The sequence below is a fragment of the Entelurus aequoreus genome, linkage group LG06 (assembly GCF_033978785.1).
Source record: "Entelurus aequoreus isolate RoL-2023_Sb linkage group LG06, RoL_Eaeq_v1.1, whole genome shotgun sequence".
NCBI lineage: Eukaryota > Metazoa > Chordata > Actinopteri > Syngnathiformes > Syngnathidae > Entelurus > Entelurus aequoreus.
The window spans coordinates 78,960,004-78,976,323 of NC_084736.1; the positions used below are offsets into that span (position 1 = coordinate 78,960,004).

Consider the following 16,320-nt stretch of genomic DNA (forward strand, 5'->3'; position numbering starts at 1 on the left):
GGAGAAGGAAAGGGGCAGATGTCTCATCAAATATTGGAATGGAATCAAAACCGTAAACAGCAAGGGCATCACTACTGACCTAATGAGTGTGTCCGCGGAGGATAGTGTGTTGACCCAGATGACAGAACTCCCAGAATGACCGTCTACAATTTTCTCTGCCCTCCTGTTGCTGAGATTCCACATATGGATGGCACCTTTCCCTGATCTGAAAACAAAGGTAAGCCCCGTATTATTCTTACAGTTGAGATCAATATCTGACTGCCTGGGAAAACTTAAAGATGTGCGTTAAATGACGAGACTTGCATCTTAGTACGGATTCAGATGTCGTCCGAAACAAAGACCTATAGCAATACCACAAGAGATACGTGAAGACTGCAATATGACCCAAGTAAACACCAACATTTTATATGTTCCATTGAAAATATAGAACATCAGTGTTTCCCATAAACTGCCAAGATACCTGTGGCGGTGGGGGCGTGGCTATGGGCGTGGTCACCATGACATCATCGAGTAATTTGAATCATTTACTACAATGATATGATTTTCTCTAAAAAGGCTCAAAAAATGTATACTTACTAATTAATAATAACAGTTTTGTTTTAAACGTCCATCCATCCATCCATTTTACAATATAATTACAACACTTTATGTACATATTTATATACAGATTTGAACAAAAAGTTATTCACTGAAATATATGTATTAATTGTGGTTCTTATAAAAAATATATCTTATAAAATATAAAAGCTAAAATGTCTCATAAAGCTCTGCCCCTTTAATTAGTGCATACTAAGTAATTATTATACTACTACAACCATATTATTTACCAGCAACATAAAGTGAAACAGAGGCAGAGGCGTCCTGCCACAGTCAGTAACAAATAAACAGAAAACAGTAGTGGTGGTAGATAGACACAGAGCTTCATCAAACATCTGATCCACTGAACAAAGAGCTCCAAAAATCTTGAACTTTAGACTGCCATCAGTTTTACTCCCTACACTTAACCATGTGTTTCCTACTGCCTGCAGACTTTGCACCCTTTGTTATATACACATGTTGTGTTTCTAATATAAATACATTTAATAAAGTCAAATACAAATAAGGCAACAAGAGAAGAATCCTACACTTCTCTTTTGTAAAGTAAATCTGAACAGCCTATATGGGCATCTACATCAACTATATGATTTGCCTGAGAAGCTGGACAGGACAAAAAAAAAAAAAATGTATATATATATTTTTTTTTATTTGTGTCGGACGTAATTCTTTCGTGGCGGGCCGCCACAAATAAATGAATGTGTGGGAAACACTGAACATTACACACGGCGCTCAAAAAACAATCAAAATGTTTTAGTACGACTTTGGTAAGCTATGAAGCCGCACCGTTTAATGTGCTTCAACATAGGAGTATTATTATGGTGTGTGTATAAGGTAAGATATTATCTAGCGTTTTGTTTCGCAATATTATGCAAAAGCAACTTCTCTTACCTTCTGGTACCGGCCGATCTGTATTTGGGGTCTGCATAAGTCCTGAAAAATTGCGCGTGTCCGCCTTTGTAGTCCATAGTCGATAAGTTTCTTCTTTTTCTCTATCTTCTTGTTATGTGACATTCATCCTCCTCTGTTGCCATTTCTAATATAAAGTAGTGTAAAGTTCTTACTTATATCTGTCAGTAAACTCGCCATGAAAGTGCTAAAACATACCGGTGTAGTGAGTTGACATTATTCACCCAAGGAACTTTAGTTATTAGAGAGTTCTGGTCGGACGGTTTTTCACGGGACACATTTCCGCCGTTGTTGTTGTTTCCGGATGAGGAGATGCTGCTCCGTTATTGATTGAAGTAAAGTCTGAATGTCATTAAAACAGTTAGCGCCATCTTTTGACACTTCTTCCACTCCCGTCCTTGCACGCTACACCGCAGTGTTTCCCACACATTCATTTATTTGTTGCGGCCCGCCACGAAATAATTAAGGCCGCCACAAAAAAAAAAACATTTTTTATTGAATTTTTTTTTTATTTTTTATTTATTTTTTTTTTTTTTTGTGTCCTGTCAAGCTTCTCAGGCAAATCATATAGTTGACGTAGATGCCCATATCAGCTGTTCAGATTTACTTTACAAAAGAGAAGTGTTTGATGAAGCTTTGTGTCTATCTACCACCACTACTGTTTTCTGTTTATTTGTTACTGACTGTGGCAGGACACCTCTGCCTCTGTTTCACTTTATGTTGCTGGTAAATAATATGGTTGTAGTAGTAGGCTAAAGTTAAATTATTTAGTATGCACTAATTAAAGGGGCAGAGCTTTAAGAGACATTTTAGCTTTTATATTTTTATAAGATATATTTTTTGTAAGAACCACAATTAATAAATATATTTCAGTGAATAACTTATTGTTCAAATCTGTATATAAATATGTACATAAAGTGTTGTAATTATATTGTAAAATGGATGGATGGATGGACGTTTAAAACAAAACTGTTATTATTAATTAGTAAGTATACATTTTTTGAGCCTTTTTAGAGAAAATCATATCATTGTAGTAAATTATGCAAATTACTGGATGATGTCATGGTGACCACGCCCATAGCCACGCCCCCACCGCCACAGGTATCTTGGCAGTTTATGGGAAACACTGCACCGCTACAACAAAGATGACGGGGAGAAGACGCTGTCGAAGGTGAGCCACGTAAATAAGACCCGCCCACAAAACGGCGCATCCGGAAGCGACTGTCAGAAAGCGGCTTGAAGATGATGTGTAAAACATCATCTATGCAACATTTTGACCAAAGAATCACCATTACATGTTATGTAGACCACAAGGAAGTCTTTTACATATAGAAAAATAACTAAATAATATGACTCCTTTAATGCGTCCTATAATCCGGTGCGCCTTATATATGAAAAAAGATCCAAAATAGACCATTCATCGGTCGGTGCACCCTATGTTCCGGAAAATGCGGTAAATACTTCAGAATCCAGCACTCCCATGTATATCTACAAATAGCAAATGATTATATTCTACACAATAGCTGGTTAATGATGTGTGGTCAAACTCAACTAATGCTAAGTATAACATCATGGCCTTTCTTGTTACACTGCATAAATGACATCAGGCCTATCTATATCTTACCCAGAGAAGAGGAGAGGAGTGTCCTCTCCATGGCAACTGAAGTGAAGGGTGTTGATGGGCCCCCCTGCACCCCTCAGGGTGTAGATTGGGGATGGAGCAGGTCTGGACATCACTTTATTTAATTACCACTGAAACAGGAAAGAAAACGTGTCAAACCCTATTTGTTGCTGTTTGAGGAAAAATTCTGAATATAAATGATGGGCTGGACAAGAAATGATTTCAATCAGACATACAGTCAAGGTGCTACGGATGTAACGATATGAACATTTCATATTCCGGTTATTTGGCCAAAATTCTCACGGTTCTTATTATCATCTCGGTACTGTTGAATGTACTCAAAAAGTACCAATATACACATTGAAACATTTAAACCAAGTTTCTTTAGAAATACATTCAAATACATAGACACAGCAATATACTTTGCGGGGCAGAAAAAACATCTCAATGATCTAAAATGTAATTTCTTCCATTTTCATTTCATTGGTTTTACACTGCAAAAAGCCAGTGTTCAAAAACAAGAACAAAAAAAACAAAAAAAAGAATATTTAAACATTTAACATGTGACATTTCAAACAGAAATAGTTCATGCACATTCATAAATTCTTCAAAATTACAATAAAAAAAACATTTGGTCGGGGGCCGGGCTGTATGTATATATATATTAGGGCTGCAACTAACGATTAATTTGATAATCGATTAATCTGTCGATTATTACTTCGATTAATCGATTAATAATCGGATAAAATAGACAAACTACATTTCTATCCTTTCCAGTATTTTATTGAAAAAAACCAGCATACTGGCACCATGTTGTGGACATTGGGGGTGCAGCATACACCAATAATAACACAGAAATGTAACTCATCAGATCAGAACTGAATCAGATATTGTACACGTTTCTGTTGTGAATAATAAAGGGTTCATTTTAGGCTGCCTCTGAATAATAGCATGAAATATTCCAGCACCTTCATAACGTTTAGTTATACTAAAGCGTCACTCAAATCTAAATATATTTATATAGCTTTATCGGCCCGGCTACATTGATCCATTATGAAACCAACCTGAGATATTTCTGTCAGTTACGTTTATTTCCAAATTGGTAACCGTGCGTTTTCTCTCTCAAAACGGAGTCAAATGTGCCGGAGACACATTATCAGCCCCGCGTTGCAACAAAGGCATAACGTTAAAGTTACTTACAAAAAAGCTGAACTCATGAATGCTTGTTGCCACTATGGACTTAAAAAGTTACGTACTGTGAGTTCCTCCCTTCATCCATGGCTCCAACATGTTTCCTTTTCAGGTGCTTCTGAAGCAATGTTGTACTTCCGTGCCATTTTGCAGGAAACGCTCTTCTTTGAAGTCTTTAAAGTGAAGTGTTCCCACACTTTTGATGACTTAGGTTGTACAATTTTCTCCATTGAAGCAATAACCTCAAGATGTTTCTCCGCTAAACTATCGGTAGTGTTTTCCTGTGCCATTTTTCGAATGTTTCCAGACGGCGTGGTCACGTGAGCTGCACATGACACATCATTGGCTAGCTTACCTCCACCTCATGAGACGTAGCCTGTTTTGTACTGTTTTTGTACTTATATTGATTATTGTTTCTCAGCTGTTTGTAAATGTTGCAGTTTATAAATAAAGGTTTATAAAAAAAAAAAAAAAATTTTTTTTTTTTAAAATAAAATTAAAAAAGCCTCCGCGCATGCGCATAGCATAGTTCCAACGAATCGATGACTAAATTAATCGCCAACTATTTTTATAATCGATTTTAATCGATTTAATCGATTAGTTGTTGCAGCCCTAATATATATATATATATATATATATATATATATATATATATATATATATATATATATATATATATATATATATATATATATATATATATATATATATATATTTATTCCTTGCACGCTAATTGACTAGAAGAGCACGCACTTGGTGCAATGATGTCATGTTATCGATGAGAAAATGCAAGAAATGTAATGCCGAGCGCATATCATTATGTCAAGATAATGGCACTAGCATTTACTTCATTTAAGAATATTTTTCAACATATTGAGAAAAAAGGTCTCATATTTGTTTTTTCTACCAAGAAAAGTGCACTTGTTATTAGTGAGAAAATACTTATTTTAAAGGTATTTTTGGGTTCATTGAGGTTAGCTAATTTTACTTGTTTTGGAAAGTCTTGACAAGCCAAATTTTCTTGTTGTATTGGCAGATAATTTTGCTTAGTTCAAGTAAAATGCCCCTACTTTTTCTTGTTTTTGAACACTGACTTTTTGCAGTGTAGGTTTCTAGCTTAGTTTGTGTTTTGTTTTGTTTTTTACATTACTGACTGAACTGAATGTTGATGGTTCTTCTTTGGCTCCAAAAATAGATTTAAAATTTTTTCTTTATTTAACTGAATTTTTTTCTCCAATCTTTGATTTGATTATTATATTGGATCAGCACTTGAAGTTGACTATAGGCTCCAGGAGATATGGTTATATTAAATGGTGAATTTTCCACAGAATTGGGGTAGCATTTTTTATTATTTTTTATGGTCTGTACCAGTAGGAACATACCATGAATTGATTAACGTGGACCCCGACTTAAACAAGTTGAAAAATGTATTCGGGTGTTACCATTTAGTGGTCAATTGTACGGAATATGTACTGTACTGTGCAGTCTACCAATACAAGTCTCAATCAATCAATCAATCAGTCAAACTTCCTTCACCTCAGAAAGCACTTGGCTTTCCAAATATCACCATAATGACCAACAGTAAAATACAGTAGCATAGTAGGCCTAAGTATTGATTAAAAACAAGGCAGAGGTTTTATTTAACAAGTACATTTAATATTGTTGGCCACTGTAACATTACACACAGAACAGTGTGTTTGAATATAGGAACATAAAACACTGTACTTAATGGATGGATTAATTAATTATTAAATACAATTAATTTAATTAAGTCATTCTTTGGCGTACCACGAGATGGAGCCCGCGTACCACTACCACAGTTTGGGAATCGGTGATACAGATATTAAAAGAGTAGAGGGGCAAAAATGGACTGTTGAAATACTCCACATGGCATTTTTGTTCGCACAGATTTATGGCATGTGTTATACTTGTATAGCGCTTTTTGTTAGAATAATCATGTATGTATATATTATCACACAACTTTAGTATGCTTCAAGTCTGTTGCTATAGTTATTAGCTATTGTGCTCAAGCTGCATTTTTTCTACCTGTGCAAGGACGAAACATATTGTCTGAGGGGTGGCCTCAGCCGCAGATTTTATCTTTGTTTTAGCCAGCTAACAGCAAAGGACCTTAAGGAAGATAAGATGACAGCACGCAGACGAAGCAGAAACGAGGCAATCACAAGGCCCCAGCACATTCCGTCACGTATTGTGCGTACTGGACCTGCTTTGCATGATATATGTGACCACTCCTTTTAGAGGCGGCCTCAGTGATGTTGACTGGGGAGCTCCTGAATAAATAGAGGGATGCGGGAGCTGTACCTTAGAGCGTAGGGCGAGACTGTGACTAAGTCAGTCTACCCCAGGGCAGCTGTGGCTACGAAAGTAGCTTACCACCACCAGGTGTGTATGAATGATGGGTTTTTAACATGTAAAGCGACTTTGGGTACTTAGAAGAGCGCTATATAAATCCCAGGTTTTTTATTTATTTATTTTTAAGTGCGCAGCTCCATGCGTTCTCCGCATGAGCTAAATTGAACTCTGTCTCTGCATGATTTCTTGCTTCTTGTCTGATTCATAGATGTCATCAGTGTTTGAACCGGACACTTTTCTACCTTCAAGGTACTCAAAGCGCTTTGACACTATTTCCACATTCACCCATTCACACACTGATGGCGGGAGCTGCCATGCAAGGCCCTAACCACGACCCATCAGGAGCAAGGGTGACGTGTCTTGCTCAAGGACACAACGCACGTGACTAGGTTGGTAGAAGGTGGGGATCGAACCAGGAACCCTCAGGTTGCTGGCACGGCCAATCTCCCAACCCGCGCCACGCCGTCCCAATATAATTGCCAATCATACAAAATAGTCCCCATCTCTTAGAGAACGTTTAAACCGGTTTAGTACTCTGTCAGTCTGAGTACTAAACTCAGCAATAGATTGTTGGATGACCAATCAACCAAGAATAGTGTACGCAATTATACTACTGGAACAGCAGAGATGGTATCAAACTGTGGGTTACCAAAAGGTGATACACCTTGGATCGGTTATTGAGCAATTCACCAGAAAAATACCAGACTATTATTACTACTATACTCATTTAAAGGCCTACTGAAATGAATTTTTTTTATTTAAACGGGGATAGCAGATCTATTCTATGTGTCATACTTGATCATTTCGCGATATTGCCATATTTTTGCTGAAAGGATTTAGTATAGAACAACGACGATAAAGATTGCAACTTTTGGTATCTGATAAAAAAAAGGCTTGCACCTACCGGAAGTAGCGTGACGTAGTCAGTTGAACATATACGCAAAGTTCCCTATTGTTTACAATGATGGCCGCATGAAGTGAGAGAGATTCGGACCGAGAAAGCGACAATTTCCCCATTAATTTGAGCGAGGATGAAAGATTTGTGGATGAGTAAAGTGCAAGTGAAGGACTAGTGGGGAGTTGAAGCTATTCAGATAGGGAAGATGCTGTGAGAGCCGGGGGTGACCTGATATTCAGCTGGGAATGACTACAACAGTAAATAAACACAAGACATATATATACTCTATTAGCCACAACACAACCAGGCTTATATTTAATATGCCACAAATTAATCCTGCATAAAAACACCTGCGTGTTTGTTATGCTAGCTCCTAGCTCCTCTGCTAGCTCCTAGCTCCATAGAACACGCCAATACAATTCAAACACCTGATCAACACACACAATCACTCAGCCCAAAAGACCGTTTACCTAACCCAAGGTTCATAAAGCTTATATATTTTTAAAAAGTTACGTACGTGACGCGCACATACGGTCAAGTTATCGAATGTTTAGCAGCCAAGGCTGCATACTCACGGTACCTGATATTCAGCTGGGAATGACTACAACAGTAAATAAACACAAGACATATATATACTCTATTAGCCACAACACAACCAGGCTTATATTTAATATGCCACAAATTAATCCTGCATAATAACACCTGCGTGTTTGTTATGCTAGCTCCTAGCTCCTCTGCTAGCTCCTAGCTCCATAGAACACGCCAATACAATTCAAACACCCGATCAACACACACAATCACTCAGCCCAAAAGACCGTTCACCTAACCCAAGGTTCATAAAGCTTATATATTTTTAAAAAGTTACGTACGTGACGCGCACTTACGGTACGGTACGTGTTATGCTAGCTCCTAGCTCCTCTGCTAGCTCCTAGCTCCATAGAACACGCCAATACAATTCAAACACATGATCAACACACACAATCACTCAGCCCAAAAGACCGTTCACCTAACCCAAGGTTCATAAAGCTTATATATTTTAAAAAAGTTACGTACATACGCAAAAAAAAGCCAAAGCTGCATACTCACAGTAGCACGTCTGCGTCTTTGTCATCCAAATCAAAGTAATCCTGGTAAGAGTCTGTGTTGTCCCAGTTCTCTACAGGCGTCTGTGTATCCAAATCAAAAGTCCTCCTGGTTAGAGTCTCTGTTATCCGAGTTCTTCCATCTTGACTGCATCTTTCGGGAATGTAAACAAAGAAGCGCCGGCTGTGTACTGTTGTGGCTGACTACGTTCGAAAAATACGTCCATTTCGCACCGACAACTTTCTTCTTTGCTTGCTTGGCTTCCTTCTCCATAATGCAATGAACATGATTGAAACAGATTCACGAACACAGATGTCCAGAATACTGTGGAATTATGAAATGAAAACAGAGCTTTTTCATATTGGCTTCAATGTGGAAGGCATACCCGTGTTCGTCGGGCTACGTCACGCGCATACGTCATCCTCAGAGGCGTTTCGAACCGGAAGTTTAGCGGCAAATTTAAAATGTCACTTTATAAGTTAACCCGGCCGTATTGGCATGTGTTATAATGTTAAGATTTCATCATTGATATATAAACTATCAGACTGCGTGGTCGGTAGTAGTGGGTTTCAGTAGGCCTTTAAAACTATGTACCGTAAGTGAATATTTTCAACCTGTTTCAAATGTTTTTTGCCACACAGCCAAAACAGACAAACCGACAGTTGCTTAACATAATATCTGTGAATGTTCTCTATTGTTAGTGGCGGACAATCCCTGCAGCTATTTGCCACTGAGCCTGTCGCTCTGTTTTAACTTCTTCCTTGCAGTTTATATCATGAAGATCTCTCCCACTCCATACGCCATAAATCACAACTTCTGACAGCCTAATAACAGTAAACACCCACAGATTCAGGGTTCTCACTCTTCTTGTAACCAACAACGGTTGTCCCAGAGGCACAAGTCAGGGCCGAGGCTTTTATGTCGTCTGCTGACATGGCATTTGAGGAAAGCTATCCGACAGCAGGTATTCCGCGAGGAAACTTGTCAAATCGCAGCACGGTCAGACAAGCGTCTTTCAGTAGTTACAAAAGAGGGTGAACGTTCACTGTAACCTGAGAGTTGAGGTGAACCAAACTATATACAGTGGTGGTCAAAAGTTGACATACACTTGTAAAGAACATCATGTCATGGCTGTCTTGAGTTTCCAATCATTTCTACAACTCTTATTTTTTTGAGATAGAGTGATTGGAGCACATACTTGTTGGTCACAAAAAAGATTCATGAAGTTTGGTTCTTTTATGAATTTATTATGGGTCTACTGAAAATGTGAGCAAATGTGCTGGGTCAAAAGTATACGTACAGCAATGTTAATATTTGCTTACATGTCCCTTGGCAAGTTTTACTGCAATAAGGCACTTTTGGTAGCCATCCACAAGCTTCTGCTTTGAATTTTTGACCACTCCTCTTGACAAAATTGGTGCAGTTCAGCTAAATTTGTTGTTTTTCTGACATGGACTTGTTTCTTCAGCATTGTCAGGACTTAAACCTACTCAATGGCCTTGTGGTTAGAGTGTCCGCCCTGAGATCGGTAGGTTGTGAGTTCAAACTCCTGCCGAGTCATACCAAAGACTATAACAATGGGGCCCATTACCTCCCTGCTTGGCACTCAGCATCAAGGGTTGGAATTGAGTGTGTGTGACAATCATTGGTACTTTAACTTTAACTTTGGGAAGGCCATTCTAAAACCTTAATTCCAGCCTGATTTAGCCATTCCTTTACCACTTTTGACGTGTGTTTGGGGTCATTGTCCTGTTGGAACACCCAACTGCGCCCAAGACCCAACCTCCGGGCTGATGATTTTAGGTTGTCCTGAAGAATTTGGAGGTAATCCTCCTTTTTCATTGTCCCATTTACTCTCTGTAAAGCACCAGTTCCATTGGCAACAAAACAGGCCCAGAGCATAACAGTGTTTCCCACACATTCATTTATTTGTGGCGGCCCACCACAAATAAATTTTTCGGCTTTTTTTTTTTCTTTTTTCTGTCCTGTCCAGCTTCTTAGGCAAATCATATAGTTCAGGGGTCACCAACCTTTTTGAAACCAAGAGCTACTTCTCGGGTACTGATTAATGCGAAGGGCTACCAGTTTGATACTCACTTAAATAAATTGCCAGAAATAGCCAATTTGCTCAATTTACCTTTAACTCTATGTTATTATTAATAATGAATGATATTTACACTTAATTGAACGGTTTAAAAGAGAAGAAAACACGAAAAAAATGACAATTAAATTTTGAAACATAGTTTATCTTCAATTTCGACTCTTTAAAATTCAAAATTCAACCGAAAAAAAGGAGAAAAACTTAAAAAAAGAATTTATGGAACATCATTAGTAATTTTTCCTGATTAAGATTAATTTTAGAATTTTGATGACATGTTTTAAATAGGTTACAATCCAATCTACACTTTGTTAGAATATATAACAAATTGGACCAAGCTATATTTCTAACAAAGAAAAATCATTATTTCTTCTAGATTTTCCAGAACAAAAATTTTAAAAGAAATTCAAAAGACCTTGAAATAGGATTTAAATTTGATTTTACAGATTTTCTAGATTTGCCAGCCAGAATATTTTTTTTGAATTTTAATCATAATAAGTTTGAAGAAATATTTCACAAATATTCTTCGTCGAAAAAACAGAAGCTAAAATGAAGAATTAAATTAAAATGTATTTGTTATTCTTTACAATAAAAAAAATAAATTTACTTGAACATTGATTTAAATTGTCAGGAAAGAAGAGGAAGGAATTTAAAAGGTAAAAAGGTATATGTGTTTAAAAATCCTAAAATAATTTTTAAGGTTGTATTTTTTCTCTAAAATTGTCTTTCTGAAAGTTATGAGAAGCAAAGTAAAAAAAAAAAATGAATTTATTTAAACAAGTGAAGACCAAGTCTTTAAAATATTTTCTTGGATTTTCAAATTCTATTTGAGTTTTGTCTCTCTTAGAATTAAAAATGTCGAGCAAAGCGACATCAGCTTGCTAGTAAATAAATAAAATTTAAAAAATAGATGCAGCTCACTGGTAAGTGCTGCTATTTGAGCTATTTTTAGAACAGGCCGGCGGGCTACTCATCTGGTCCTTAGGGGCTACCTGGTGCCCGCGGGCACCGCGTTGGTGACCCCTGATACAGTTGATGTAGATGCCCATATCGGCTGTTCAGATTTACTTTACAAAAGAGAAGTGTAGGATCAAGATTTTTGGAGCTCTTTGTTCAGTGGATCAGGTGTTTGATGAAGCTTTGTGTCTATCTACCACCACTACTGTTTTCTGTTTATTTGTTACTGACTGTGGCAGGACACCTCTGCCTCTGTTTCACTTTATGTTGCTGGTAAATAATATGGTTGTAGTAGTAGGCTAAAGTTAAATTATTTAGTATTCACTAATTAAAAGGGGCAGAGCTTTAAGAGACATTTTGCTTTTATATTTTTATAAGATATATTTTTTGTAAGAACCACAATTAATACATATATTTCAGTGAATAACTTATTGTTCAAATCTGTATATAAATATGTACATAAAGTGTTGTAATTATATTGTAAAATGGATGGATGGATGGACGTTTAAAACAAAACTGTTATTAATTAGTAAGTATACATTTTTTGAGCCTTTTTAGAGAAAATCATATCATTGTAGTAAATTATGCAAATTACTCAATGATGTCATGGTGACCACGCCCATGGCCACGCCCCCACCGCCACAGGTATCTTGGCAGTTTATGGGAAACACTGCATAATACTACCACCACCATGCTTGACGGTAGGTGTGGTGTTCCTGGGATCAAAGGCCTCACCTTTTCTCCTCCAAACATATTGCTGGGTATTGTGGCCAAACAGCTCAATTTTTGTTTCATCTGACCACAGAACTTTCCTCCAGAAGGTCTTAACTTTGTCCATGTGATGTCATGAGTTGTAGCAATGATTGGAAACTCAAGACAGCCATGACATTATGTCCTTCACAAGTGTATGTACACTTTTGACCACGACTGTAGCTATACCGTTTCAACACAGCAGCAAGACATACGTTACTACAATCAGGTAGATGAGCCAGTAATGACAAATTTTGAGTTTTCATATGGTGCTATTCTCCTTTTATGTAAATGACCAATGACCGAAAAAAACAACAGGTTTAGTGATTTTGCCATGTCCTGTTTGTGTTGTGTTTTTATTAAGGCTCTCCAACCTAACGCGATAACGAGTTAATGAGAGAGAATGAGACAATATATATACACTATACAGTGTTTCCCACAAACTGCCAAGATACCTGTGGCGGTGGGGGCGTGGCTATGGGTATGGTCACCATGACATCGAGTAATTTGAATAATTTACTACAATGATATGATTTTCTCTAAAAAGGCTCCAAAAATGTATACTTACTAATTAATAATAACAGTTTTGTTTTAAACGTCCATCCATCCATCCATTTTACAATATAATTACAACACTTTATTTACATATTTATATACAGATTTGAACAATAAGTTATTCACTGAAATATATTTATTAATTGTGGTTCTTACAAAAAATATATCTTATAAAATATAAAAGCTAAAATGTCTCTTAAAGCTCTGCCCCTTTAATTGATGCATACTAAATAATTTAACTTTAGCCTACTACTACAACCATATTATTTACCAGCAACATAAAGTGAAACAGAGGCAGAGGTGTCCTGCCACAGTCAGTAACAAATAAACAGAAAACAGTAGTGGTCAAATACAAATAAGGCAACAAGAGAAGTATCCTACACTTCTCTTTTGTAAAGTTTTTTACTTTATTTGTGGCGGACGTAATTCTTTCGTGGCGGGCCGCCACAAATAAATGAATGTGTGGGAAACACTGCTAATATTGCTGACCTTGCTTTTTTTTTTTTTTTTTTTAAGTACACTTTTTGTTGTGCACCTCTTTATTTTTGTTTTATTAAGTTTTTCGGAGACTGCGTGTTTTTCCTGTATATTGTAAATATTACATATAGCACTCATTGGTTACAACATGGACAACATTTTTCTCATTTCATTTCATTTGTTCCGGAAATGAGCTTTCGAGCTGAGTACGACAGTTAAGGTGGTTCTGAGGTCTTCAAGCAGCCAATAATACGTTCCTTTACTTTCATTTTACATCTCGCCCCCTGCAATTGCCGCTGAAATAGGCGGTAGTTAAAATAACTGTTGTGAGTAGGGATGTCTGATAATGGCTTTTTGCCAGTATCCGATATTCCGATATTGTCCAACTCTTTAATTACCGATACCGATATCAACCGATATATACAGTCGTGGAATTAACACATTATTATGTCTAATTTGGACAACCAGGTATGGTGAAGATAAGGTACTTTTTTTAAAAAATTATAAAATAAAATAAGATAAATAAATTCAAAACATTTTCTTGAATAAAAAAGAAAGTAAAACAATATAAAAACAGTTACATAGAAACTAGTAATTAATGAAAATGAGTAACATTAACTGTTAAAGGTTAGTACTATTAGTGGAGCAGCAGCACGCACAATCATGTGTGCTTACGGACTGTATCCCTTGCAGACTGTATTGATATATATTGATATATAATGTAGGAACCAGAATATTAATAACAGAAAGAAACAACCCTTTTGTGTGAATGAGGAGGGAGTTTTTTGGGGTTGGTGCATTAATTGTAAGTGTATCTTGTGTTTTTTATGTTGATTTAATAAAAAAAATAAAAAAAATAAAAATAAAAACGATAGCGATAATAAAAAAAAACGATACCGATAATTTCCGATATTACATTTTAACGCATTTATCGGCCGATAATATCGGCAGGCCGATATTATCGGACATCCCTAGTTGTGAGTTTGTAAAGCAGATAGAGATCTGAAAGTAACTCATCTCTTTGAAAACAGATCTACCGGTAGGCATTGATATCAACATTATGAACGCTATACTAGTTCGCTAGTATGTTAATCAACATGACTGCTTTGCAAAAGGCGTACATATCGTAGAAGCAAACACAAGAGGGAACGTTCAAGACAATAACTGTACCAACTTGTTTTTGTATGGTATGAAGAAAATTGCAAAAAACAACAACAATGTTTTGTGAGGGTCTATCACTTAAGCTGATGGGTGGGTAAGACTGCATTCCTGCGCCAGGATCCTGTGCCTATGTGAGTGTGTGACAGGGGGAGGCTCTCCCTGATAACAGGTGGATTAGGCTCTACTCATTGTCCTCTTTGCCAAAGAGCCGTGTGTAGCTGTGACTCACAGACGGAGTAGCTTGTTTTCACTACCCAAGGACCAGAGGGGGTTCAACTTTCCACTGGCAATTCCTGCTCCCTTTCAAACAAACACAACAGCAGGGGGACAGTGATGGAGGTGTCACTGCGTAGGGGCCGGTGCCAAACTAAACTATGTTCATAAGATGCGTACAATGGCACTTTCCCCTCCGCGACTTCCCCCGGTGGACTGTTCCTTCTGTTTAACCAGGCGTCAGCATTTCCAGTTGCTGAGCATTGTTGAACAATGGCCCCTGTCGTGGTGCCAGCTCCCGTCACCCACAAACCCAAATACAAACAACTTAGGCAGGGATCCGCGCATACTGTAAACAAACATGTGGCAGGATATCACTCGGATCTGTTGGCAAATCCAGGAGGATCTGTAGTACAAATAATGAAGAAGTCTCGTTTTTCGTCATGCAAAGTAACTACTTGTGCAACTGTAAGAAGACGTCATGTGAACAATGAACGATCACCAATATCTGCAGTAGTGTAGTAACGATACCAATATTTTGGTACCAGTACTAAACTTATTTCGATACTTTTCTAAATAAAGGGGACCACAAAAAAATTGCATTATTGGCTTTAGTTTAACAAAAAATCTTAGGGTACATTAAACATCAGTTATTAAAAAAAAACTAAAGAAGACGTTGTGATGCCAAAAAATATCGACGTAATCATAGTAGTATCGACTAGATACATGCCTGTACTTGATATCATTACAGTGGATGTTAGGTGTAGATCCACCAACACTGCAAAAACTGAAATCTAAGTAAAATTAAATATCTCAAATAAGGGTGGTATTTGCTTATTTTCTGTCTGATAAGATAATTCTTCCCACTAAGCAGATTTTATGTTAGAGTGTTTTACTTGTTTTAAAAGTTTTGGTCCTAAATGATCTCGGTAAGATATTACAGCTTGTTGCTGAGATTTGATGACCTATATTGAGTAAAACGTGCTTGAAACTAGAATATCAACTGTTGCAAAGCTGTGTCATCAACACTCACAAGTATAAAACTACTTTTTTTAAAGTAATCATTTGTTATTTCAAGCATGAAAAAAAAATGATGATGCCGAGCGCATATCATTATGTCAAGATAATGGCACTAGCATTTACTTCATTTGAGAATATTTTTCAACATATTGAGAAAAAAGGTCTCATATTTTTTCTACCAAGAAAAGTGCACTTGTTATTAGTGAGAATATACTTATTTTAAGCTATTTTTGGGTTCGTTGAGGTTAGCTAATTTTACTTGTTTTGGAAAGTCTTGACAAGCCAACATTTTTCTTGTTCTATTGGCAGATAATTTTGCTTAGTTCAAATAAAATACCCCTCATTTTTGTATTTCCTTTTCTTGTTTTTGAACACTGACTTTTTGCATTGAATTGTTTACATTTTGATGCCGATGAGCTA

General features: G+C 36.8%; 1 protein-coding gene across 1 annotated transcript in view; it reads right to left on the bottom strand.

Moving 5' to 3' along the window:
• The window catches only part of LOC133652642 (guanine nucleotide-binding protein subunit beta-like protein 1), a 42,949-nt gene that overhangs the window by 11,098 nt on the left and 15,531 nt on the right, over positions 1-16,320 (bottom strand). The window contains exons 3-4 of the mRNA XM_062051611.1: positions 3,128-3,255; positions 80-205 (exon numbers count right to left, since the gene is read on the bottom strand). Coding sequence (XP_061907595.1) covers positions 80-205; positions 3,128-3,237 — 236 coding nt within the window. The 5' untranslated portion in view covers positions 3,238-3,255. The remainder of the gene's footprint in view (positions 1-79; positions 206-3,127; positions 3,256-16,320) is intronic.